Here is a 25,830-nt window from a genome sequence, read left to right as displayed (position 1 = left end):
TCTACCATTTCTATTGTTTTGTCTAGGTCTAGTTCCTCTATCTGTTCCCTGATTATTTTTGTGTGTGCCTAAATTGCTGACTTGCCTTTCTCCATAATCTCTGCCTTTTGCAGAGACCCATTCTAAATGCTGTGACTTCTTACATCTTGCACTCATTCTATATAATAGCATAATAAGATGCAGCTTTGGGGAGGACTTGCGCTGCAGAAGTGAATATAGAATAACACCAAGGATAGGAAAAATTAAACAATTAGCAAATTAAAATATATTATGTAGATTATAAAAAATAAAATGATGTCTCATCCATTTTCTGGTGTAACTTTCAATTTGCTATGCAATAGGGGGTGCAGCTCTCAAGTACATAAGGGCTGCACACCACTAAAAGAGAAGTAATTTTTTTTACAAAGAAATGGAAGGAACATGAATTAGCAGGATGGTGAGATTACTAATGTGAATTTATGCTCTGCTTATTAGATCCATGCACTGATTCAACCCTGAGCTGTAGACTAACCTAGGAAGTTAAAAAAACATCCAGAAGAAGGCCAACTAAATTATCTCCATAGCGTGACAAGAAGGCTACATGCTCATTTTTAAGCAACTGAGTTAGATTCCTAGAAGACTTACACAAACACAGACAAATTCAAAAAATATAATTAAAAAAGCTCCCTTCACTGAGAAAACAAATCTTAACTCCAGCAAACTATTGTTCTAATGAAAAAATATATATTCTACCTGATGATCATGACTTCTGGGTATTTTCACATGGCTTTTAAGAAGTTTTGAGATTATTACCAAGCTAAGATGTCGTCTTATTTGTCTAGAAGAATAAAATTAACATAAATATGTGAGTGATTATAATTTGGTGCTTTTGGTATGAATTCTGATAGGCATACTAAGTGGTATTGTCTTAAAAGTTTACCTTCCACGAATTGTCCAATTGGGGACAAACTGAACAAGCCACAACAGATTATGATGGTGGTTGGACAGACAACTTATTGCCAAGGATAATTGGGGCATCTTTTTAAAAGAGAAAGACAAATTTGTTAATAGAATTTGAAAGCAATTGCTAAATTCCGTATCAGTACGTATCCAATTGTTAGACAATACATATAAATATTTATTATATTTAAAGACTATTCATAGCATGTGATTGATAGGTATTGGCTTATTACATTAATATTTCTTAATATTTCATATTTATTGAAAAGATAAAATATGACTATCAGAACCACAGCTTAAAATGCTCCCTTTATGCAAAAATATTTCCATTTAAGGCATCTAACAGCAGTTATTGATAATGGTTTTACTATATTTTCTTAGATATATCAGTTCCATAAAACATAATTAAACCCAGACTATATTTGCATTTAACATAAAACTAGACTTTTTAACATCTTTTGCAGATGACCAAAATAATTATAGCTTTTACAGATTATTTCTAGATTTTTTTTTTATTATTAAACAGAAACCCAGTCTGCATAACTTTTAAAATTATTTTTAATAAAAAAATAAATTGTGGTTTCTTTTGGGCAGGTTTGCCCACTGTGGTAACACAAAGTGAGCAGGTAGTATATACATACGCATTACAGCATATACCGTATTTTTCGGAGTATAAGACACACTTTTTTTTCCTCCAAAGCGGCTGAAAATCTGGGTGCGTCTTATACACTGAATATAACAATTTTTTTGCCTCCCGAAACCCCGCCCCCTTCACTAAAATGGCCGTGCATACCCTTACGGAAGCTTTCAGAGAGTTCCTGAGGGCTGGGGAGGGCAGAAATTAGCAAAAAATGGGCCGTTTTTTGCCTCCCCAGCCTCCAGCAGCACTCTATAAGCCTCCATAGTTTTTAGCCCCCCGCGCCCCCAGGAGCTCTCTGCAAGCCCTCCCCCCGCCTGGGCTATCCATGCCTTTTATTTGAAAAAAAAAACAGGCCTGTTTTTGCCCCCCCCCAAAAAAAACGGGCCATTTTGGGGAGATTTGCAGAGTGCAAAAAGGTTTTTTTTTTTCCCTTTTTGGAAAGCTCTTTAACTGATTGATCTGAATTACATTGATCAAGTGCTGTGCCAGCAGAAACAAAGTCTTAGGTGCTCCAGTGATTTCCTTCTCCAGCACATGGATAAATACACCTAGAAACATCTACCTACCTACCTACTCTCTCTCCCCCTACTACCTGCTGTATTTCTCTCTCTCTCTCAAGGGTTGTTGTCAGGCCTGCAGTCATCTTTTCTTTTGAATCTTTGGCCTGCCACACTTTCTATTATTCTACTATGCATTCTGTATTGTGGGAAAATGGGAGGGGGGATTATAGGAGTGAGATGATATGTAGCCATAACAAAATTCTTTCTAGAAAGCCAAGGTCATCCTTTGTCTTTGCACCACTCTATAGGCTTCTATAAGGCTATGCATGCAATTTTCTTTGACAAAAACTGGGCCCATTTTCACAAAAAAAAAATTGGGCTTTTTTGGCTCATTTTTGGTTTCCCCACGCCCCCAGGAGCACTCTGCAAGCCCCCCAAGGCTATTCATGCCTTTTTTTGAAGAAAAAAAATGGCCCCGTTTTTGGGAGGTTTGCAGAGTGCAAAACCTTTTTTTTTCCTTTTGGAAAGCTCTTTAACTGATTGATGAGAATTACATTGATCAAGTGCTGTGCCAGCAGAAACAAATCTTAGGTGCTCCAGCGATTTCCTTCTCCAGCACATGGATAAATACACCTGGAAACATCTGCCTATCTACCTACTCTCTCTCCCCCCTCTACTACCTACTGTATCTCTCTCTCTCTCTCTCTCTCTCTCTCTCTCTCTCTCTCTCTCTCTCTATATATATATATATATATATATATATATATATATATATATATATTTCTCTCTATCCCTCTAACTACCAACCTACCTACTCCCTCTCTCCCCATACCAATCTAGTGTATTTCTCTATCTTTCTATTTCTCTCTCTATCCCTCTGCCTACCTACTGTATTTCTCTCTCTTCCCCCCTCTATCTACCTATGTACCTACCTACCTACTCTCTCTATCCCTACTTATCTACTGTATTTCTCTCTCCCCCTCTACCAACCTACCTATTGTCTCTCCCTCCCCCTACCTATCTACTGTATTTCTCTATCTCTTTCTATTTCTCTCTCTATCCCTCTACCTATCTACCTACCTACACTCTTTCTCGCCCCCTACCTACTGTATTTCTCTATCTCTCTCTATTTCTCTCTCTCTCTTTCCCTTTATCTACCTAACTACTCACTCTCTCTCCCTACCTACCTACTGTATTTCTCTCTCTTTCTCTCCCTCTCTATCCCTCTATCTACCTACCTACTTTTTTTTTTTAATTTGCCTCTTCAAAACCTTGATGCGTCTTATACTCCGGTGCATCTTATACTCTGAAAAATACGGTAATTTATAGAAAGCCTAAGGTAATTGATGCTAAGAGTTTTTATAATATTAAAAATTGGATCTTCCAAAATGCATTAAATTAGCAGAAATTAAGTTACCTCATTATCCCAGTTTCTGACACTTTCAAGCAATTTTATAATAAGGCACTCCAAGTCTACTAGTGGAAATTGCTTCAGTTCTGTTTCCAAACTTAATTTAAATAGTAGCAGTAGCAATATAAATATTTCTCTGTCTGTGTAACCTTCTGGACACACATTTATACACAGTCGTAGAAACTTAAGGAAAGGAAAAGAGAGATAATGACTTCAAATATTTTCAGCAACATTAATTTTCAATTTCAAAAGCAGTTGTCAGGCCTGCAGCCACATTCCTTTTGGATCTTTGGCCTGCCACACTTTCTATTATTCTACTATGCCTATTCTATTGTGGGAAAATGGGAGTGGGGAATTGTACGGCGTTAGATGCTATGTAGCCAAAATAAAATTCCTTTCTAGAAAGCCAAGATCATCCTTTGTCTACACCTCTGCACCTGACCGGAACAGAATGGGTGGAACTGCCAGCTTCACAGTGGAAGATTGGACCATGTGATGGATTTGTGGGTGTGGGGGCAAAATCATAAACTTTCAACTGGGTGGGGAAAACCGGGAAGCTTTCAGATTTGGGTTTTCCCAGATGTGCCAATATGACTCTCTTAATAAATTGGAACTTTGAGCAATACTTTGCCTTGGACTCTGATTTAATTTTGAATGCTATTTGGAACCCTGACAGCAGTATTTGTGTATGTACATTCTGAATATATCCTTGATTCTAGTGAACTCTTTAAAGATAGCAATATAATATATAAAGGATTTTAAAAAAACCTTTAACATTTTATTATATTAAATTCTTGCTAATTTTCTCTATCTTAGGAAAATGTTTTCCTGTGCACCTTGAACTACTTTTGCAAGGAAAATTCCAGCTACTACTAACGATTTTCAGTTGAAGAAGCCTTATTCTTATACTCAACAGATGACTTTTAAAAGCAAAGCACCATTCTTACCTTTGTTATATTGCAAAGATTGCTCTCTATTAGAAGAAAGAAAGCTGTTGGGTTTATACAGATGTCTCTTTTTGATTGTTTATTCACAGTTACATGCATTTTAGACCTGGTTAAAAAAAAGACTTGTTTCCATACAGTTTACTACGTATTTTAAATTAAATATATTCATTTCCACATGTAACCTATTATGAAGAGATAACCTAGAAAGAACATTCTATATTTTAAAATTTCAAAACTAATAATTTTATTGCATAATGTGGTAGGTAGGAGGACCATACTGTAACAAGTCTCAGAGCCATGGTAATCTGAGTTTTAGTAAAATCGCAAAAACAAAGGCTTAAGTCAGGATTGTTCAATCTTTTGTCTTGCCTGTGCTGCATCGACAGAAGAGGAATTTTGTGTCTGTGTGTACACACAACAGAAGTGGGAGTTTTTTTCAGCACAAAGCTCATAATTGGACTTTGACTGACATGCTGGGAAACCCACTACTAAAAGTAGGGTGCGCCAGGACACAAACTAATATTTTACTTAATTCACATTTACATTTAATTAAAATTTATTTATTTAACTGCAATTAATAGAAGTATTCCAAATTATTAGAGATTTTGCATCACATGAAAAAATATTACTTGGTGGCAAATTTTTGGACAGATTGCATACTTCAGATTATAACCTTTTGCCAAATACTTACATAATATCATTTTCAGTAAAGCGAGGCTGAAAATGTTGCAAAGGAAACAACACACTGAAGGAAATACCCATATTGATTAACACAGTTGTTATATCAAATAATGATGGAATCCATGGCTTGTGTTTGTCATTCTTATCAGCAACTGCAGAGAGAAAAAAGTGACAATTTTCTCTTCAGGTCAGAGAAACTGGAGTTCACTTAAGAATAGCTATGTAATTTTTTTATTCAGTAAGCAGAACAGAATTAACAAATAACTAAATTTGATATGATCACAACATACTTTTGAAATTACAGCAGTTATGCTTCCTTAATCAAACTGTACTTTTTAAATATTCCTATCGTTCTTGTACTTCTGCTCTGCATAACAACATTCAGAAGGGCAAATATCTATAATAGCATAAGCGCTTAGACTTATATACTGCTTCACAGTACTTTCCAGCCCTCTCTAAGCAGTTTTCTGAGTCAGCATATTGCCTCCAACAATTTGAGTCCTTATTTTACTGATCTTGGAACAATGGAAGGCTGAGTCAACATTGAGCCAGCGAGATATAATCGATGTTATAAAGCTAAGAAAATGGATGAAAATATTGTATCTGTACAGAATATCTTTTGAATTGTATATTCTAAAGTCTTCTCCTTGAATCTATTTTGCTATCAATTAGTTGCATCAACTTAGTTCCAGTTTCTATGTAGATATAAGAACATACTGTATTTTTCACACTATAAGACACACTCCCCCCCCCCCCGCAAAAAAGTAGGTTGAAAAGTCTGTGCATCTTATAGAGCAAATATTGCGGCAGAGGGAGGAGAGTTGGTGCAGCAGTGAATGTCACCGCTGCCACCACTTGCTGCCATCACGGAACATTGGAGCCTTTGGTGCTGATCAGTGGTTGGATCGGCCTCCTGGAATATCACCAACCAGCTGTTCTAGGCGGCAGGGATCACTGCTGCTGATCCCTGTCATCTAGAACAGCTGATCTGCGGTATTCCAGGAGGCCGATCCAACTGCCAATCAGCTGCTCGGCAGCAAAGGCTCCAGTGTTCACCAGCGTCGGCAGCAGCTCAGCTCAGTTGACCGGGAGTGTGCGCAACGGAGCGGAGCCCTGATGAGCCATGTGCTGGGGCCGCGATAACATGCTTAAGCTGACCAGGCTGTTTGCTGCAAGGATGCTAGCCAGATGAATACCGGATGGATGCTGGGAGGCAGAGACAGAATTATTTTTTTCTTGTTTTCCTCCTCTAAAGCTAATGTGTGACTTATGGTCTGGTGCGTCTTATAGTGCAAAAAATATGGTACTTTTGATTATATTGGTAAAGCTATAAGGCACAATCTGGAATAGGAATCCTTAAAAGCTTAATCAGTTTAACAGCAGAATCTAATCAGGTTTCTTTTGAATGAATTATGCAGTAAGTAAGGTTACACGGTCTCAAGTTTTAATTCAAATACTTACAATTTCTAATTGTTAATAGCATCAACACATCCAAAAATTTTCTTGAAACTGTGCTATCTGAATGAATTGACATCATCTATTTGAGAAAAAACATATTTGGCAAATTAAAACATTTGTTACAGATTTAGTAACCTAATACAACAGCTTGTAACACTGGGATTGCAACATGATGCCTTTGAGTACCATAAGAAACTGCTATGACCTGATGCTCTTCCTGCCCCAATTCTTTGGAAGAATAGGACAGTGTTTCTCAACCAAAGTTAGCTGTGGAATTCTAGGAGTTGAAGTCCACCCATCTTCAACTTGCCAAGGTTGAAACACTAAAATAGGACTGTAAATTTCCTCTGAAACATTCCCAGCCAACTAAGTTCTGTTTTTGCTTTTTTAGAGGTTTTTGAAAGGAAGACATTTCTATGCTTCACAGATTATTTTTTCTACTAAATTTGCTGTACACGTTTGAGGGGAACATTTTACTAGTATGCATCTGAGAATTCAATGTTTCTCAAAACATCACCTTTTTTTCCTCTGAAATTGATATTTTGTGGTATTGTCTAGGAGCAAACTTGTTGTTTGGTATTAACCTTTACTTTACCCTTTGTGAGTACATAGGTCTATTGCAGCCATTGTGCCACTAATAATTCTTCAAATTTTCAAATGTATTCACAATTTTTAAAAAAACGAGACACCAACAGAATATAGTGATTTGTAAGTGATTTAGCAAATGATTTCTTGAAATGCTATGTTCAAAGGCAGTACAGCTTTTTGTAAAAAAACATGCATATCCTTATGGAACCTCCTTTTGATGTGTGAATAAAGATAAAATAGATTACTAAACTGACTAGTTTCTCAGGCAAAACCAATGACCTGGGGTACTTTTAGTATTCCTACATCCAAACTGTCAAATAAATAATACATTCCGCTAAAGAAGTAGAGGGGAAAACAACAGGCAAGCACACTGAAAATGTGAAATGCAAAATATCAGGTAAATTTTTAACATTATTGAATATAATCTTATAATTATTTTTTAAATGAAGTAAAATTAAATGAGAATATTCATTCTATACACTAATGCTATTCTTATTGACACTGCAACATGACAGAAATACTGGCTAAAAATGTAAAAAAAAAACCCTTCAACTTTTCTGAATTTGGCAAGTGATCAAGTTCCAGCAACTAATGGTCAAGAATAGGAAAATGGAAAAAGTCAATGCAGAAAACTAAGCTAAAGTAGTGAACTAATTATAGTTTATACTCATTATGTATTTAATTATATTCATCCAAAGCAAAATAAAAGATAACTTACCTGAAACATCCATTTTAAAATTGGTACGGGACAAGGAGAATTATGGTAAGTAGATGTAAGTAAGCCTTCAATAGTTACAAAAAGCTGTTGTGTTATTTCAGATCTGCAGAAACAACCACAAATTAAGGTTTGACCTGATATTTTCAAAGTTAGCCCATACCAGTGATGGCGAACCTATGGCACGTGTGCCACATGTGGCACACGGAGCCATTTGTCAAGGCACACAAGGCGCTGCCCTGTCAGCTGGCCAGCGCGCATGCGCGCACTGGCCAGCTGAGTTCACCCTTTTTTAAAGCCATTTTTCGCCCTCCCCAGGCTCCAGAGGCTTTATAGGAGCCTGGGGAGGGCGAAAAGAGCCTCCCCCCCCCCGGAGGCCTTCTAGAGGCTTCATGAGCTGCCCTGAACCTTCCAGAGCGTAAAAAACCGGCCCTACGGGAAAACCGGAAGTTCAGGAACGGACTTACGGTTTGCTCGGAGGGTCATTTTGACTGCTCCGGAGGCTTCAGGGAAGCCTCCAGAAGATCCCTGAAGCCTTCGGAGCGTTCAAAACAACCCTCTGAGCAAACCGGAAGTGAGGGTCATTTTGACTGCTCCGGAGGCTTCAGGGAAGCCTCCTGAATGTCTCTGAAGCCTCCGGAGGACTTCCGGGGGGCGGGGAGGCTGTTTTCGCCCTCACCAGGCTCCTATAAAGCCTCTGGAGCCTGGGGAGGGCAAAAAAAGCATGCAAAAAAGGGGGAAGCGCCGGTAGTGCATGCATGCGCACTGGGAGGGTGTCGTGCATTGCTTTATGGGTGTGGCACGCCCGCACATGACCCCCCCTGCACCCTCCCCACTTATGGCATGCGAGCCAAAAAAGGATCGCCATCGCTGGCCTATACATTCAAACGGTAAAGGATCTATTCTTACCTAAGAAGATATTGTTCAATCCGATTCTGAGGATGAAAACCAAAGTTTCTCAAATCAAGATTATTCTGGCTGAAGATTTTCCCAGCATTCACTATTTGAAATATGTTTTCTCCAGGGTGCTGGTCGGGAATAGCATCCTGGCTGAATGAGTATTTTTCTATAAATTCTCTGAAAGACAAAATTATATCTGGAAATACACTAAAAAGAATTTAAAGCACAATAATTTGGATGTTAATTCACTTCAGTTTATTGACCTGGATGAGATTTTTACTTAAACACTTTAAAAATAATCTCTCTATACCTCCTTTCTAGCTAACTTTAGGATATCCTATAAAGCAGTTACTATGAAAAGAGAAGAACTTTAGGAGTCAGAGTAACTCAAGAGTTATATTAAGTTCATGTATGGTATTAAAACATAGTTATGTATGTACGTATGTATGTGGCTAAGGATGTTGATAAACTCAGCACATTACATCAAACCATGGCTGAGCATGATACATAAATACAGATACTAAATGACAATGTATCCAAATAAGTATAATGTTAAAATAACTAGAAAGCTAAGAAAGGGAATAGATTACAGAAGTCAATGACAAAAAAGTATGAATATGACAAATATGACAAACAGTATGAATATAACTGTAACAAAATGAGAACGCAATTAGCAACTGAAATTAGAGGACCAACCTATGTTCAGCAGATAATTCACCATCAGTAGATTGATCTTCAGATTCAGAGTTTATTCCAACTATCTCTTTGACTTGCTGTAACTGGTTCTCTAATTCATCTACCCTAAAAAGAGAGCGAAAACGTCTTTCAGAAGAATCTTGATCCCTGGTTATAAAAACAAACTTTTCAGAAACTTTATATGGCAAGATAGTAGCATTACCCAAGATGCTTCTCCTGATCTTTTAAAATAAAATCTGGTACCCATGTGGCTATCTAATCTATAAGCACGTACTGTCACATGATGTAAGCACATTTCTGGTAATAAAATAAAAGTGCTGAAAGTCTCGTTTCAACGTCAGTTCTTTTCTACTGAAAACAGTTAAAGCAGGCTTGTCTGCTTTAAAGTGGTAGGACAAACAATCTGAGATACTTTCAGTATAGAAAGGCGAGAGGGTGGGCTACACAAAGAAGCCAGGAAACTTGTTAGGGGGAAATTACTGCATTAACCAGCTTCTATAACAAATCGTAACATTATTTTATTCATACATCACTTCTGCAGCTGTTACATTATCTTTCCTTATGGATGGGCTATGGATAATCTTTCTATATCCTTTTTTAAGGGCCTAAAGGCATGGCTCTGAGAGCTGGCTTGGGGCCCCAGTGGGGGAATAACAGAGCGGAGGTGGTTGATTGAGAAACAACAGATCCCAGCTTCCCCTGCACTCCATCCCACCCTCCTCACATGTTCTTATATTCTAATGTTTAATTTTAATTTGTTTTAATGTATATATATATATTGTATATGTATTGTATATATAGACATATTTTATGACTGTAAGCCACTGACTATGGTAAGATGGGAAGCCATTACATTTTATAAATAAATAAATAATAAATAGAGGATAATATATGTAGCTTAAGAGTCCTTGGTCTCTCTGAGTTTGGTTGTGTGGATGCAGATGTTTCATTACCAAGTAGGTAACATCATCAGCGCAAGTGAGAGGGATTTCGCAGAGATCAACAAACAAGCAAGCAGAAAACAATATCCCAGTCAAGGAATAACAAGAAGAAAAACCATATCATCATTAACACTGGCAGGGCATTCTACTGTATATAAACAGGGAACTGTATATAAACAGAGAGTATGAGGTACAATCCCATCCTCACTAGCAATGATGATGTGACCAAGTTGTGTAATGAAACGTCTGCAAACAACCAGGCTCAGAGAGTACCCAGGATCCCATAAACTTAATTTATTAGCAGTAAGATTTTGGTAGCCTTTGTTTTAGTTTATTACTAATTTCACTGCCCTCCACCCCCAAGTGATAAATCTTTATTACTGTCCTTTTATTTTTTAAAAAATTATTAATTAGCTGTCCCAAGAAATAAGCTGGAAACATTAGTTAACTGCCTTTTTGTGATAATGTCCCAAGGCCATAAAGAGGAAGGTTATCTCTTGCTCTGTCTGCTTGAAAATAACCTTCATTTATTTTTTATTATTGTTTTTACATTTGTCCCTGTTTTTCTTCTCTTTCTAGGCTCTCCCATACCTACATGAAGTCAAGTCACACCTTCATCTAAAAAAACTTTTTAAATCATAACAATTAAGTACTTTTTCATTATATATGTAAAAACAAAACTTAGCTCACTTGCCAAGAAGCAGGTGAAATGCAAGTAACAGCCAAGTTATAATTATGTGTAAACAATGATGTGTAATTATATAAATGAGGATGGACCAGAAAGGTAAGCATGCATACCTCCTTAACTCTTCCTTCTCTTTCAGGAGATGCTCCAAATGATTCATGTACGAGGCCCCACGCTCAGTAAAAACTTTAGAAAGCTGAAGCAAAAGTCCATGAAAAAGATAAAAAATATTTTCAGACCACTGATGGCTATTAGACTTAACATCTACATTTCTTAGATGTTTATTCAAGAAAATGCTTGAAAGAGCTAGAAACACCTGAAAATCAATTACGACAGTTGAGCCCAAAATGTCTGTTAAGTTAGACATTTATTAAGCGAGTTCTGCCCCATTTTACGACCTTTCTTGTCACAGTTGTTAAGTGAATTACTGTAGTTGTTAAGTTATTGACAGTTATTATGCAAATCTGGTTCCGATCTGATTTTGCTTATCAGATCACAAAAGGTGACTAAAGGTGGACATTGTAGCTATCCTAAATATGTGCCAGTGTCCAAATTTTGATCTTGTGACCACAGGGATGCTGCTTATAATCATCGTGAAAAATGGTCATAAGTCACTTTTTTCAATGCTACTGTCACGTGACTAAACGTCACTAAATGAATGTTTATAAAGCAAGTACCTGTATCTCAAATGTAATACGTGGAATATCAGAGGGGGAAAAACATGATCTCTTTAAAAAATTGTTTCTTGGTCACAAGCCCTCCAATAGACTCCAACCTATTAACTGAAAAAAAAGTGACTGAGCTAATCACAAGTATGTCAATATGGGATTTTTTTTTCCCCTATGAGGTACAAGTACAAAGTTTCAAAAGTTTCCACCACAAGCAGGATCAATTGAGAAATAATTTTCTGGCAAATATTACTTTGTATGTTCCGATGTCTAAAACTCTCTGTGGTGATGTCACCGTGCTTAGAGTGGAGGGAAGGAAGCTCTCCTAACCTCTAACTCTAACTTCTTCGTTTGGGCTCTTTTTTGAGCACTGTTGATCCTGAAGGGACCAACAGATTAAAGGGGATACTCTGTAGATGCTGGGGTGATAAGGCAAATCCTCCTGCGGATAGGAGAAACCCTCTAAACGGATGAGGAGCTATCCTGCCTTTTGGTTAGGATCGGAGCGATGGCGACCGCATAAGAAGGGAGCGAATAGACAGAGAAGCAGTGGAAATCAGAATACTTGTTACTATTGCTGACAACCCAAAGAGGAAGGCAACGCGAAACTGGCAGAGAGGGTGAGCTGGAAAGAAGAAAGAGCCAGGAGAGAAGCTGTTTTGCAGCTCAATTTTGCCGAAAAGAACTGGAGCAGAGATGCTGAGACGCTGGGACAGAAGGGACAGCCAGAAGAGGTTAAAAGATTCAGCCACAGTGAGAACGAAAATCCCACAAGGACAAACAGGAGTGGAGTTGAAAATAATATTTGCCAAAAAGATTTGGAAAGCTCAAAGAAGAGATTGTTTAACAGTCGGGTTGGTATACTGAGCTCCTTTTCTTTTTCTGCTCACGCTTCCTTCTGCTGCTTGTTGAATTTATAAGTATCTGACATGGATCCATGGATACTTGGAACAGTGCCAGAGACAACAGATAGAGAAAGAGAATTTTGCTTCGTGGATAATAACAGTGAGACTGAGGAAAGGGTGACATCTATTGGACTGTAAATCCGAACCCTGAAATCTGATGTAAGAAAATCTCTGATGATATAAACAGAGAGACTAATTACTAGGATTGAATGCTTGCATAATTGATAAAATTGAGAGACATTTATTGGTATAAGATAACAGTGCAATTTATAAATCTATGATATATATTAAGTAAAGACCAAAAACCAAATAATCAAATAGGATAGAATACTACATAGGAATATTTAGGGATTGAAATGTGATATTAAGGACAGTTAATTATTGTTGAATATTGAAATATACAATTATTTATATCATAAATATTACTGATAAAGTAGAAGCAAAAGTAAAACTTATATGCAATTGTGGGCAAGGATAAATAGGGGGATAAAAAATGGCAACTTCAGTAAAATTAGTGAAAAAAACTACACCCAATGTGATTTCTGCAACACCCCCCCCCATCTCAAATCAAAGATCAATTGAGAGTGCGTTGGGGTTGGAGAAAGGTGAAAAGATGGCAGAAACAGCGGGACTAGCGCCAACGATGCAGAATATGCAATCAATCCTCCAGATGATACAAGAGACACTGGCGAAAAGCCAAGAAGTGACAACTACTAATCATGAAGAAACAAGGAGGAATCATGAAGAAATGAAAAATGAAATGGGAGAATTGAAAGGAACTATTAAGATGGTAGATGATAAAATTGAAAAGATACAGAAGGCCTTAACAATCAATGAACAGAAAATCCAGTGTATGGAAGAAAAAATAGAACAATCAGACCAGAGGATGGAAAAAATGGAATTGGAATATAAACAACTTAATAAAGATTTAGAACTATCATTAATTCGACTGGAAAATGAAAGAGCTGCATTCTACCTAAGATTCCAAAACATACCGGAAGAGAAGGAGGTGAAAGGAAAAGTAATTAAAATTCTCACTGAATCTCTTAAATTGAGAGGAGACATTGATGAGGCTTCTAGGGTGCATACTAATTATGCCAGAAGACATGGACTCCCGAGGGAAGTGCATGTAAGATTTGCTAAAAAAATAACGAGAGATGAAGTGTACAAAAAAACCAGAGAAGAGACAATTACTCTACAGGGAAAAGAGTTGATCACGCTCAAACAGATTCCACGAAGAATTTGGGAACAACATAGGCAGTATCAATTCTTAACAAACCAGTTAAATAAAAACAGAATAATGTACAGATGGTTGGTACCAGAAGGGGTTCTAGTATCTTGACAAGGAAAAGGATATAAGATAGAAAATATAGAAGATGCACAGAAATTCTATGAAGAATTCTGCAAGAGGGAAATAGAACAAGGAAGCAAGGAGGAATTGGAAAGTGGAGGTCAAGAGGAATATAACGAAAGAAACAGGAGAAGAACAGAGGCAAGAAAGAGAGAGAGCAGAGAAGGAATGCGTGAGAGGGAAAAGTCAGATACAAACTAGAAGTGAAAAAACCAACCCCCGTTAAAGATGGATCAAGAAACAACAATTATCTCGATAAATTTGAATGGACTGAATTCACCCAAAAAAAAAAAAAAAGAGCCCAGATGTTTAATAAAATAAAAAGGTGATGAAATCAATTCAGGACGATAGCTGGCATATAGACTATAGAACAAAAGAGAAAAAAGGAAATGATATGAAATTATATGGTGGAAATACCATCCCCAAGAAAACATAAATTGAGATTTGAAAGAGACACCTATAACAATAGAAAAAGAAAGAGAGGGAAGAAGGAAGGAGAGGAGGAAGGAAGTAGTGAAAGGAGGGAAGAAGGTAGGGAAAGGAGAGGAGGATGGAAGGGAAAGAAAGAGAAGGAGAGATAGTAGGAAAGGAAGAGGAAGAGTGGAGGAGAGGTAAGGGAAGAAAGAAGTAAAGAAAGGTGGGTGGAAGGGAGAGAAAGAGAAGGAGAAGAGGGAGGAAGGGAGAAAAAGAGAAGGTAAGAAGGGGAAGAGAGAGGGTAAGAGTAGGAGAGAGGTAAGGGAAGAAAGAAGGGGAAGGAGAGGAGGAAGGAAGGAAGTAGAGAAGGAAGGGAGAGTGAAAAGAAAAGAAAGAGAAAATAAGGTGGTATCATAACGGATGCTTGGGATGGTAAACAATACAATCCAAACTGTACTCTATAATCTCTTAAATGGAATAACAATAGTATAAGATTGGCAAAGAAAAAGAATAACCATGTGAATGTATACCTAGAATTGTATGTAAGAGAATAAATGATAGTAAGAATATATAGAACATTATAGATAAACAATATTTGCTTGTAAATAGCTAAGTATAAATAAATATAGAATTATACATAAAAATGGATAACGATTAAAGAGACCATGAATGTAAGATAGAAAGGTATAGAAAGGGAAAAACACTAACTTGAAAGAAACCGATACGGAACTGCTGTATGATATGATGGAACTTCTTTTTCCTGTTGTCTTAAGTCATGTTTGTTCTTGTTGATGTGTTTATGTGTGTAAAATAAAAACTTAAAAAAATTAAAAAAAACTCTCTAGTGTGAAAATATCTTCCCTTTTGCAATGGCTTGCATATGTATGTATGTATCTATGTATGTATATATAATATAGTTGCTATCTTCATATTATAATGAGGGTTTTCTGGAATTATTTTTCATGTAAAATTATACCAATATTTAAAATTTTTAAAAAGTAAAATACGGCTGGGGGCTGTACAAGTAAAAAGTTGGTTTTCATGAGGATATTTATGCCTATGGTCGTCTCAGTAGATAAGACTTTCTAATCAACGAGAATTACTTACAGAGGCATTATATGTCGTAGAATTTGTGCTTGTTATTTCATCCTCATCCACAGCTTCTTCTGACTTTTTTGTAGTTGATCTGACACTCTGGAATAATATTTTTTCAAGAGGGATGAGTGTCTCTTCTTCGCTACTGTCCACGCTGCAATCAGAGACCTCAGCATCGCTATCAGAAATGCTCTTTAATTTTTGAATTAACTCATACGCTTCATTGTCAGATGTATTTAAATTATTTGAAGAATTAGGAATAGTGTCACAAGTATAATCTTCAAGTGAGACAACACTGTCACACTCTCCCAAAGAACATCCAAGGGGCTCAGCAATTTTTTCTGAAAGAATTGTAGAAGCATTATTTCTTGTTTCTAAATAAATAAGAGGAGTAGATGTCTGTAATTTCCTCTTGCTAGTATCTGAAATTTGGATTTGGTCATTTTTACTTCTAGTGGATCTATATGATTTATTTTCATTTTCTTCAGCTTCAGATTTTTTTACTGAAATAGGCAAGTTACTGCTAGACCAATCTAGATCTGCTGGCTGGAAATTCTTGTGAGCAGTTATTCTGTGTTTTGAGTAATTAGTATTATGGGAAATGTGTGAACTACCATGTTTGTGTTTATTTAACGTCTGAACGTTCTGTAAATATTTCATATGTGTTTTTGATGAAATCCTTTTCCGCTTTCTAGGATGTTTATAGTTAGCTCTTCCAAATGAAGTTGTAGCACTGGAATAAGATGTAGGACTAGGCTGGCTTTTTGTGACAATAGTCTTATCAGAGCTTAATCCTGAATGAAACACACTTTTCGAAGCTTGTGCTGAAGACGACTCATCTGTAAAATGAAAATAAAATGATCACACTGCATATCTCTGTCATTATTAACTATTCAAATGGTCAAAATAATAATGAAAGGGATTATTTTCTCCTCTTGCATGCATGCATATCCACAAAATGTATAATGTTAAGCAGTATATATTTTGAAGCAGGTAAACTTCAGGAAATTAAATGCTGTAGCAACTGTGTACTATATTTAATTCCCTAAAGTATTCAATACTATTACTATGAAATTAATTGTGAATAGCATGTCAAAAAAATGTTGAGCCATGAATAAATTTCATAGCTCAAGATTAAGGAAAAAATGTGAGAGATAAAAGAGTTACTAAACAGTATCATTCAAGGTCAAACGTTTGTACTTGTGGAATCCTTGGTGCTGCCTGAATTTAGTTGTTTACATGCTAATCCCTGAAGAGATTACCCAGTTGAATAAACAACCAAGGTCAGACAGCACCAAGGACTCCACAGTTCAACCGTAAGCTACAATATATTCTCTTCTATAAGTATGTAAGTTCCTGCTCTTTTAGTGAGTAAAAAAAAAGAAATAGAAACTTCAAAAAATATAAGAAACTGATGAAACAATGAACATATGTTTTAATCTATATTTTTATTATACTGTAAGCCATCTGGAGTCATCCCAAGGAGTGAGATGGGCAGTTCAAAAATGCGATAAAATATACTTGGGTTTACTAATGTAGCTTTTTAAACATACGTAGCATACATTAATTTGGAGCTAGGATTTAAAATGAAATCTTCACAAAAATATAATTTTAAATATTTTGTCTGAAAAATAGGTATTAGTTTCTAAAATTATTACTTTTAGAAAGTTCAGTCAGCTAGAGTTCATGGGATAGTAAACAAGATAATAGCTTAAAAGCTATGTAAACAACTCTGAATTTTGGAACTAAAAGGCATACATGACATTATACAATAATTGCATCCATTCTTTATGCATGTGACTCATGCCTTAGTTATATTTCACCTGGTTTTCTGAAACACATCTTACAAGGGGCTGCTCTTGAAGAGCATTCAGAAACTGCCGCTGGTCCACAAAACTACAGCACAGGAACATTTTAACATTTCTTGCTACATTTATATACCATTGCTGTTTTATGAACTGCATTAACTCTCAGTAGCCATCTGAATGCAATTTAAGGTGATGGTTATCACCTATAAAGCCTTAGTTGTGCAAAGAGCATATTCCAGGTCCTTTCCATGACAGTGCCATGCTATTATAATTAGTTGCACAAAGTTGCCTTTGTGACAGCACCTGCCCCATGGAATAACATCCCTCCAAAAACTGTATTGCTCCGACAGTGTTAAACTTTCTCAAGGCTTTGAATACCTGGCAGTTACTCCTAGAATTTGATGGTTAGGTGAGATTATTTGATTGGAGTGAGGGGTTTCTTCCCCCTTTAACTTCAGGCTTTGTGGATTACATATGGATACTCGTTATTTTAATTCTTATGTGATGCCCTGAGTCACTATTGTAAGAGGGGTGGCCCTATAATTTATTTGAATAATAGTCAAGGTGTAATGAGCTAGCATATTTTTTAAAATTTTATGTTACATCATTTACTTTTCTGTTTGTACCTGAAGAAGATTCCAGTGAAGATGAGCTTGAATTTTTTCTTAAGAAATCTTTGGTGCGCTTAAAATAAGAATATACAGAAAAAGGTTTTAGAATACACAGGTAAGCTTTTACAGAATATAGATCTTTTCAGTACAGCAGACATTTCAGAATTAAAAAGTACCATTCCTGTTTATTTGAAGCAGTTAAAATATCGCCTACGGAATCACAGAATCTTAAAAGAAGTAAGAAATTTAGAACTGATAAAACATTTAAACAGATTCAAAGGTAAAAGGGAGCTTTAGTTTATAGCAAATCAATCAAGGTGAAGCAACTCTCTTAGAAAATCATTACATAGGCAAAGTTCAGAATTTAGCCTGTGTCACAATTGCTACTATCACACAACACAGTAATGTAAAACCCAACTACATTATGGTTTAGTACAATTAAAAACCTAATAAACATTTAGAGCTTTTTTGGCTTCTGGGTGAGGAAATGGCAAGCTAAGACTCTTCAGAGGAGTAGAGGCAACATTGTGCTGAAGACCTGCACTCAGGCATTAGGCCAGAGCTCTAATGGGCTCTAGAAGGTTGCCCCTCACAAGGAGATTGCAGAATTCTTCTGGTGGATTTGTGAGGGCCAGGAGCTACAGAAGAAACAATGAGCTCCCAGCTGCAGCAGAGCCTGCATTAAGTCACTGGGTTAAACCCTCACTTTCTCAATCCAATTAGCATTATAATTATTTTAAAATCAGAGAAAATGGCAGCCATTTCTGGACTGTGCCATGTGGCCAGGAACAAAGAAGCATGCTGTACTTCCCTAGCATGAGCTCTGGAATGTGATCGAGAGTTTGAGTTATGGAAGTAGAGCAATGTGTTCCATCCCTAATCTGTGTAGTGCAATCCTGAATTAGATGCTACTTTTGGAGTGCCCACAATTCAATGTGCCCAAAACATAGTGGTTACTTCCAGGATTACATCATGTGGCCCAGGAACAGAGCAAACTGTCCTTCCCTAACCCAAGTGCCTGAAATCTTCAAAAGGTGAGAAAGGTGTTGGGCCCAACCTGGTGGGAAGGAGGCCCAAGGCCCGCAAGAATATGGTGGGTGGGTGGGGAAATAAACAGGGGGGGGAGAGGAAACGGGACGACACGCTACAGCATTTCTACAGCCAGTCATAAGGACGAACTACTGCAGAGGTCCTACAGTGGCCATAATTTTGGAACCAGGTGGTAAATGATTTTGAGGAGAGTATCTCCTGGAACTCTGAACTAAGTGACTGGTTTCAGCCCTTGTAGGGCAGTGGTTAAAGTGCAGTATTGCAGGCAAAACTCTGCCCACAGCCTGGAGTTCAATCCTGACAGGATTCTATACTTCCAAGGTTGGTAAAATGAGGACCTAGGTTGTTGTAGGCAATATGCAAATGCTTCTACACAGCAAACTACCCAGAGAGTAAAACTCTATAGGCCATATCTAAGCCTAAATGCTATTGCTTTAAGTCAAGGACTACCTGTATTAATATACTATGCAGTTATTATTCTTTAAATATATATAAATAGGAAAAAATAATTTCTAAAGATTTATTTTCAGAAACAACGGTGCAGTTTTTTTCACCTTCTCGTGTCTTTTTCTGCAAATGGTTCCTAATGATTTTGGAGATGAAGAACTATTTGAACTGACTTGTGGCAACCTGGAATAGTCTGTTTTTTGACACTGAGTTACGTGGCTCTGCTTCTTCAGACTATTTCCTGAAGTGGAAGGCCATTTATTCAAGCTTGAACCAGTTGTGTCTAGGTCTTCATGTTCTGTTTTATGTTGTCTGCTATTATTATCTATTAAATGTGTCCTTGTCTGAACAGGATAGTTCTCATTTCTTTCCAAAGTTGTTGGGTAATTTTGATCTTTTAATAGGAAAGAACCATCAGGTAAGGCATTAGATATGAACAGTCTCCGAACCACAGGTTTTGGATCATTAAATATTTTGCAAACACCATTTTCTGAACTGTTGTTTTTCTCTGACTTAGCCTTTCGGAATAAAGCATCAATTATTGGGCTTCTGCCTGATGGTGAGCAAGGCAATTTCTTCCTTTTTTTTTTCTTTGAAGAAGATGTATTCTTTTTAACATGGTCTACGCATGAAACTGTATGTCCAACTTGTCCATTTCCTTTTTCTGGAGAGCACAACACAGTTCTGTCTTCATTAATACATGTAAAAGAAATAAGTAACAGATTAATTGTACACAGTTTCTAGAATCTCATAAAGTATGTCATAACTGTCATATTCCAATGGCCAGTATAAGTCTTTGACTATTGATAATTAAATAATTTGTTTGATATTTATTGAAATATATATGTCTTTGGGTGAGATTATTTGAACAAGGGTTAATGCTGCAGCACCTACTGGATTTTTGAGAGGAATATCCTTTCCAATACATTGTTTGGAATCTCTTTAGGTAAGATTAAATCTTTCCAAGAGTATCAAAAGCATGCAAGATCCCAGTAACGGGTTCTTGGAGTCAAAAAAATGTTGCTTGCCCATGGTGTAAGTCAGGAGTGTCAAACTCGCATCGTCACATTGTCATCACATGACGTATTGTGACTCCCCCCACCCTTCGCTAAACTGGACATGGGCATGGCCAGCACATAACACATCCGGCCGGCAAGTTTCACAGCCCTGGTCTAAGTCATACAATTGAATTATATTTCACAGCAAGAAATTTATCAGCTATAAGAATACTCATTGATCAGTAATACTTTGTAGGTAAGAAAACCCAGCATTTCAACTGAATAGGAAAAACATAAGGGACACTGCCATCAATGTAGATCTATTTTCTCGTTATTTTGGATGGCAACATTCAATCAGCTTCAACGTATGGTCAGTGACCAAAGACAAGGGCAGTTGTAGATAATATTATGAAATAAGTATTAAAGGAGAAACGTTGTAATTTAGTAAATATTCCAATCTTGCGACAGCTATCCCAGTGCATTATTTAGCAAGATGTTTTAGCTTCTTCAAGCTAGTGAGATTTGGAAATTTAACTGCCCATATAATAGCATAATTCCATCCCAAATTGTCATCAGATCCACTAAGGAAAAATAATAGAACCATCATTTGTTTTCACCAGTACTCAAAAAATATGATCATAAAAACTTGGGAGTTCCTGCGAGGAGAAAAAGCAGAAGAATCTACAAAAAAGGGACTGTAATAACAGGACTCCAGATCAAGTACCTCTACATCACAGCACCGAGCGTGAAGGAAAGTCGTTAAATCTGGAAAAATATTTCTTAAGCTGGCTTCATTTCTAGTCCATTTTATGAGAGATATGCAGCTTCATAAAATCTCTATGAATCAGTAAACATTCATCAACAAGCCCAGAACATTACCTTATTCCTGAAGTTCTGAGGTTTCTTTCACCTATGAACTTTATCCCTTCCATTGCCTAGCCAAGAAGCATGGCACTATAAATCACATATTTTAATTTCCTACTGTGCATTAAATCACAATTTTTGAAATTTTAATCTTGTTAATGTATACAGCTGTATATGATTTTTCATTGGAGGACAACTTTATAAAACATTTTAACATACATTTATTTATGTATAAATCAAATGTAAAGGCCACAACACAAAAAGCCACACAGGTATCTATATTAAAAGAAACATTGCTTACCTTGTTTGACAGTTGGTTTGAAAAAGTCAGTAATACATTTGCTTCTATAATAAAAAAAAGAAATATAATAAAAAGCTTAGTAATGTTCGGAAAGGACATTTTAAAACATATAGTAAATACTTTTTCTCAATCAGATCTTTCCAGATGTACTGGAATCACATTTTCCATCAAGTCCAGTCAACCTTTGTAAGTTGGAAGAGGAGGATTTACTGCTAGGAAGTCAATAGGTAACCACTCAAGTTGAATTACAGGAACGCAGCAATCTTTAGCGTGTTGAAATTAACAAACAATACAGCTGTCTCAACAGATTGAGATGTAAAGTTGTAACAATAGACTACAGACATGACAGCTTTGATTAAGTAACATGGACTCTTGCCACACATATATGAGAATGATCATCCTCAGTTAGGTACATGTAGAATATTTACTGTACTGTATCCTTAGTTCTGATTTCCAAATTCTAGTAATCCTTCACTACACTCAAAATTTGCTTTGCAATTATATTTATATCTGAAAATCAGATTAAGAATTGAAGTATAAGAATAAAAAATAGATCTTTGCTCAAAATAGCCTACCTCACTGATAATTTGCTTTCCCTACTTCAACATTCACACCTTTGGTTCATTTATTTGAAGGTATTTTTTTGCCTTTGCTTCTAAAGCAGGGATGACCAATAAATATACCCTATGTAGAATTTTCTATCCCAACAGAGATTTTGCAGAAAGGAACGTCAAAGTAATAAGTGAAAACAATTTATCACAACAGAAACCTATTTGGTTTTTTTTAAATTTATTTCTTATAGTATAAAAGATGTTCTTCTTAAAGATATTTGGTTTGGGAAACATTTTTTAAACATAAGAGCATATAAGTAAACATTGGTAGTTTTGAATACAATTTATCTAACAATACATTGTTCCTATTTATAAGGACTTCAGATATGTCTTCCGCTCCATATAGCTCATATTTTTATCCTTGATAATGCTACAGTGCGACAATGCTACAGTACCTCTTCATTATATATTAATGCATACTTTATTACTCAGAGCCAGTATGAGATTTGGAAAAAATGTACATAAAAATAAATTATTGTTATAGCTCACTGTTGGTGAACCTAAACAGGAGTACGTGCACCAGAAACCGGAAGAGCAGCTGCCTGGTGCACATGCACACACCGGGAAGATGATCTTCTGGTCTTCCAGTTTCTGGCACATCTGCACATGTGAAGACCAGCTGGATGGTGCACATGTGTGCGCCAGAAACCAGGAGATCATCTTCCCGGCACGCGCATGCACATCAGGAGGCTGTTCTTCTAGTTTCCTACGTTCCTGTGCGCATGAAGACCAGCTGGCCAGAACCCAGAAGAGCAATGAGCAACAGCTCACGTGCCCGGAGAGATGGCTCTGTGTGCCACTTCTGGCACACCTGCAATAGGTTTGCCATCAGTTATAGGTTGTAAGGAAAAACCTTTGTTTTTGTGAGTTGATACAATTAATTTTAATCTAAAGTACTTAAACTGTACTTGGATAAATTTTGGACTGATATTTAAAATTCCTTTATTTGATATCTTTCTTAGCCAAAATAAATCTGAATGCCTTAAAACATTTGTATCCCCTCCAATTATTTATTTTTTTGGGTGAGATTTCTACCACAGAACTAAAACCATGACTTAGAATTCAGCTGAGGAACAAAAATCACTTTTGGCCTTGCAATTTTGAATATTCTGGGATTTGTGGTTGCCCTGTAGCAATCAAATTGTAATAAGGGAAGAAACAGGAAGAGAAGGAAGAAAAGCAATAGCAGCAACATGAAGTCATTGCTGTGGAGATTAAAGCATTATCCTGCCTACCAACATTCTACACAAAGGGAAAGCAGATACTATGAAGGGAAATTCCTTCTTTGGTAATAATGCTTCAACATTTTTGTAATATTTTAGTTTTTAAAGGTTGGAGGCCTTTTTAGAATGCTACACAATCCTCATTTGTAGACATATTTTGCTTGGTTTTTGCAAAAAGCAGCAAATGCCAGACTAGCTTTTTCCAATAAATTACTCCAATACTTGCTGCTGATGGTTTATTTATAAAAACTGGATCCAACATGGAAGTAACTGAAACATACAACTATAATACATCCAACCTAACACCATACTAAATTCAAACAATTTACTAAGCTAAAACCAAACAAAACCCTTTCTGGAAACAGGTAAAAAGGCTGTAAAGAGTCTTAGACAAGTACTATGCTCACAGATTCTAACTGAATTTGAAACCCTACATAGCAATAGCTGTTGGAAGTTTTTACTTTGCTTCTGGACTCTTTACTATATTCAGTGTATCACCTACACCATGCACATTTCCCCTTCTATACTGAAAATGCTACATTATTAATATAAATGTATTTAGCTTTATCAACATATCTTTCGGTCCTCTCTTTATTGGTTATATTTCCCCTCAAATATTAAGTAGTGACAATGAAGTACTTGCGGGGCATTCCATGTCAACAGTGCCAAAATTCTACCATCAAAGTTACATCAAAAGCTGTGTGACTATGTCCAAAGGTTCAACCTCCCATTAATATACTTTTTATCATAACAGAATTTTGAATTAATATATATATTAATATATATATATATATAATTAATATTTATATATACACACACACATATACATACATACATACATAATTATTATTATGGTAAGACTTTATCTGATCTGAATCTGTTTAAAAAAAAACACCTCTGAAACTAACCTGGGGAAATTCATGTATTTTCCTCGTACCTACATTTCAGCATCTAGCTTTTCCAGACATCCCGTTCATATCTCAGTCAATTCTAAAGCACTATAAAATATTAAGCTTGCCTTTCAGAATATCATCCAATATTTGTCAATTTTCAGATTTGCTACATAATGTGAAAAGGATTCCTTTTCTCCTCTGAAATCCAGAAAAGATTTCATATAATCTCAAAGCAAACCAAGGGGAAATACCCTGGCAGGAGGACAGCAGCATCTTCTTCTCCAGAGTCCATTTTCTTTCTGTGCTACATAGTGAGATATGGAACTTCTTCTTAACTATTTATTACAAAAGAATTTTGAACACCACCTAGAAGTAAATATTGTATTTTTTCCCTTTTATGTTCACATTGCTTGCCATTCTTCCATATGGTGATTGCAATATGTGCAAACTTCTAGGACCACATGCTAGCAGTTTGCAGGTACTACTTTCAGTTGCCACCCTATTGCTGGTATTCAACTTTCAATGTATCCATTAATTCCCCCAGAATTGGTTTCTGCTCAAATAAGGCCAACTGCAAAAGCAAAGAGCCATTCCTTGCAAGCATCATCCCAAATTAAAGAACCCAGCAAGAGTTTATCCCTCTTCTCCCCAACCTCAAATTCTTTCAGGGCTGGAACGTCTTATACTATCAGATAACATGAAAAGATATTAAGATAGGCAATAAACTTCCTACACGACGTCTTTCTTTAAAGGGAAGCCTATAAGCCACCACTTAAGAAGAATCTGTTTCACGTACCCGCCGAACAACACGTTCCCTTCCCCGAGCGCGGCATCAGCACCCTCCCGTCAAGTTTTGGAAACGCCGCTGACCCTTCCACTTCCCAAGCCACTCGCGACCTATTTAAGGGGAGCGGTGACTCCCACGCATACCTGGTATCCGCGGTCCCGCGGCCCACCGACTGGCGATGCTGGCTGGGAGAACGCGCAGAAACGCTAAGTTGCGTGTAGCCGCCGCTCCCATTGCAGTTCTGGGTCATGTTTCCAAATACAACCGCCCGCTTCGGGGCTGATCGGAATAACAGTTTCCGGGCTTTTGCTTCTCCATTGCACAACACCGCGGGCGAAAGCGGGAGTGGGGGAGGCAGAGGGGGCGTGGCGTTCCTGAGGCGGCACTGGGATTGGTCGACCTCAGGGAAGAGCACTCCGGTCCACGTGCCGACCTCGAGGAATAGAAAAACACCGAAAGCCGGAGCGCTCTTCGGATTGGTTGCCACTCCGAGCCAACGTCGAATTCCGTCTCGTTACGTAGCTCCGGCTTGGCGTTTCTATGGAGCGGGAGTGGGAATGGTTGGAATTGGAGAACTTGGCGCTTTCTGGTGGCAGCGCTTCCAATAGGCTGGCGGGGGAGCGCGCGATGCCGGGCCAATTTCTCTGATTCATGCAGGAGAAGCGGGGGGGCGGTGGGAGAAGGAAAAGGGGGAGAGACTGAG

At 37.1% G+C, this 25,830-nt stretch overlaps 1 protein-coding gene across 1 annotated transcript in view; it reads right to left on the bottom strand.

The window, feature by feature from the left end:
• The window catches only part of SLF2 (SMC5-SMC6 complex localization factor 2), a 33,183-nt gene extending 7,694 nt beyond the window's left edge, over positions 1–25,489 (bottom strand). The window contains exons 1-15 of the mRNA XM_032225203.1: positions 25,271–25,489; positions 21,614–21,657; positions 19,558–20,138; positions 17,969–18,026; positions 15,547–16,373; positions 11,215–11,297; positions 9,476–9,580; positions 8,789–8,956; positions 7,883–7,985; positions 6,580–6,655; positions 5,129–5,270; positions 4,438–4,543; positions 3,497–3,673; positions 920–1,017; positions 733–817 (exon numbers count right to left, since the gene is read on the bottom strand). Of these exons, the coding sequence (XP_032081094.1) occupies positions 733–817; positions 920–1,017; positions 3,497–3,673; positions 4,438–4,543; positions 5,129–5,270; positions 6,580–6,655; positions 7,883–7,985; positions 8,789–8,956; positions 9,476–9,580; positions 11,215–11,297; positions 15,547–16,373; positions 17,969–18,026; positions 19,558–20,138; positions 21,614–21,657; positions 25,271–25,377 (2,760 nt within the window). The 5' untranslated portion in view covers positions 25,378–25,489. The remainder of the gene's footprint in view (positions 1–732; positions 818–919; positions 1,018–3,496; positions 3,674–4,437; positions 4,544–5,128; positions 5,271–6,579; positions 6,656–7,882; positions 7,986–8,788; positions 8,957–9,475; positions 9,581–11,214; positions 11,298–15,546; positions 16,374–17,968; positions 18,027–19,557; positions 20,139–21,613; positions 21,658–25,270) is intronic.
• Positions 25,490–25,830: the final 341 nt, after the last annotated feature.

Source organism: Thamnophis elegans, chromosome 10 (genome assembly GCF_009769535.1).
Source record: "Thamnophis elegans isolate rThaEle1 chromosome 10, rThaEle1.pri, whole genome shotgun sequence".
In the NCBI taxonomy this organism is placed as follows: Eukaryota; Metazoa; Chordata; class Lepidosauria; order Squamata; family Colubridae; genus Thamnophis; species Thamnophis elegans.
Note: the sequence above shows the minus strand (reverse complement) of the source record. Positions and strands in the feature narration are given on the sequence as shown.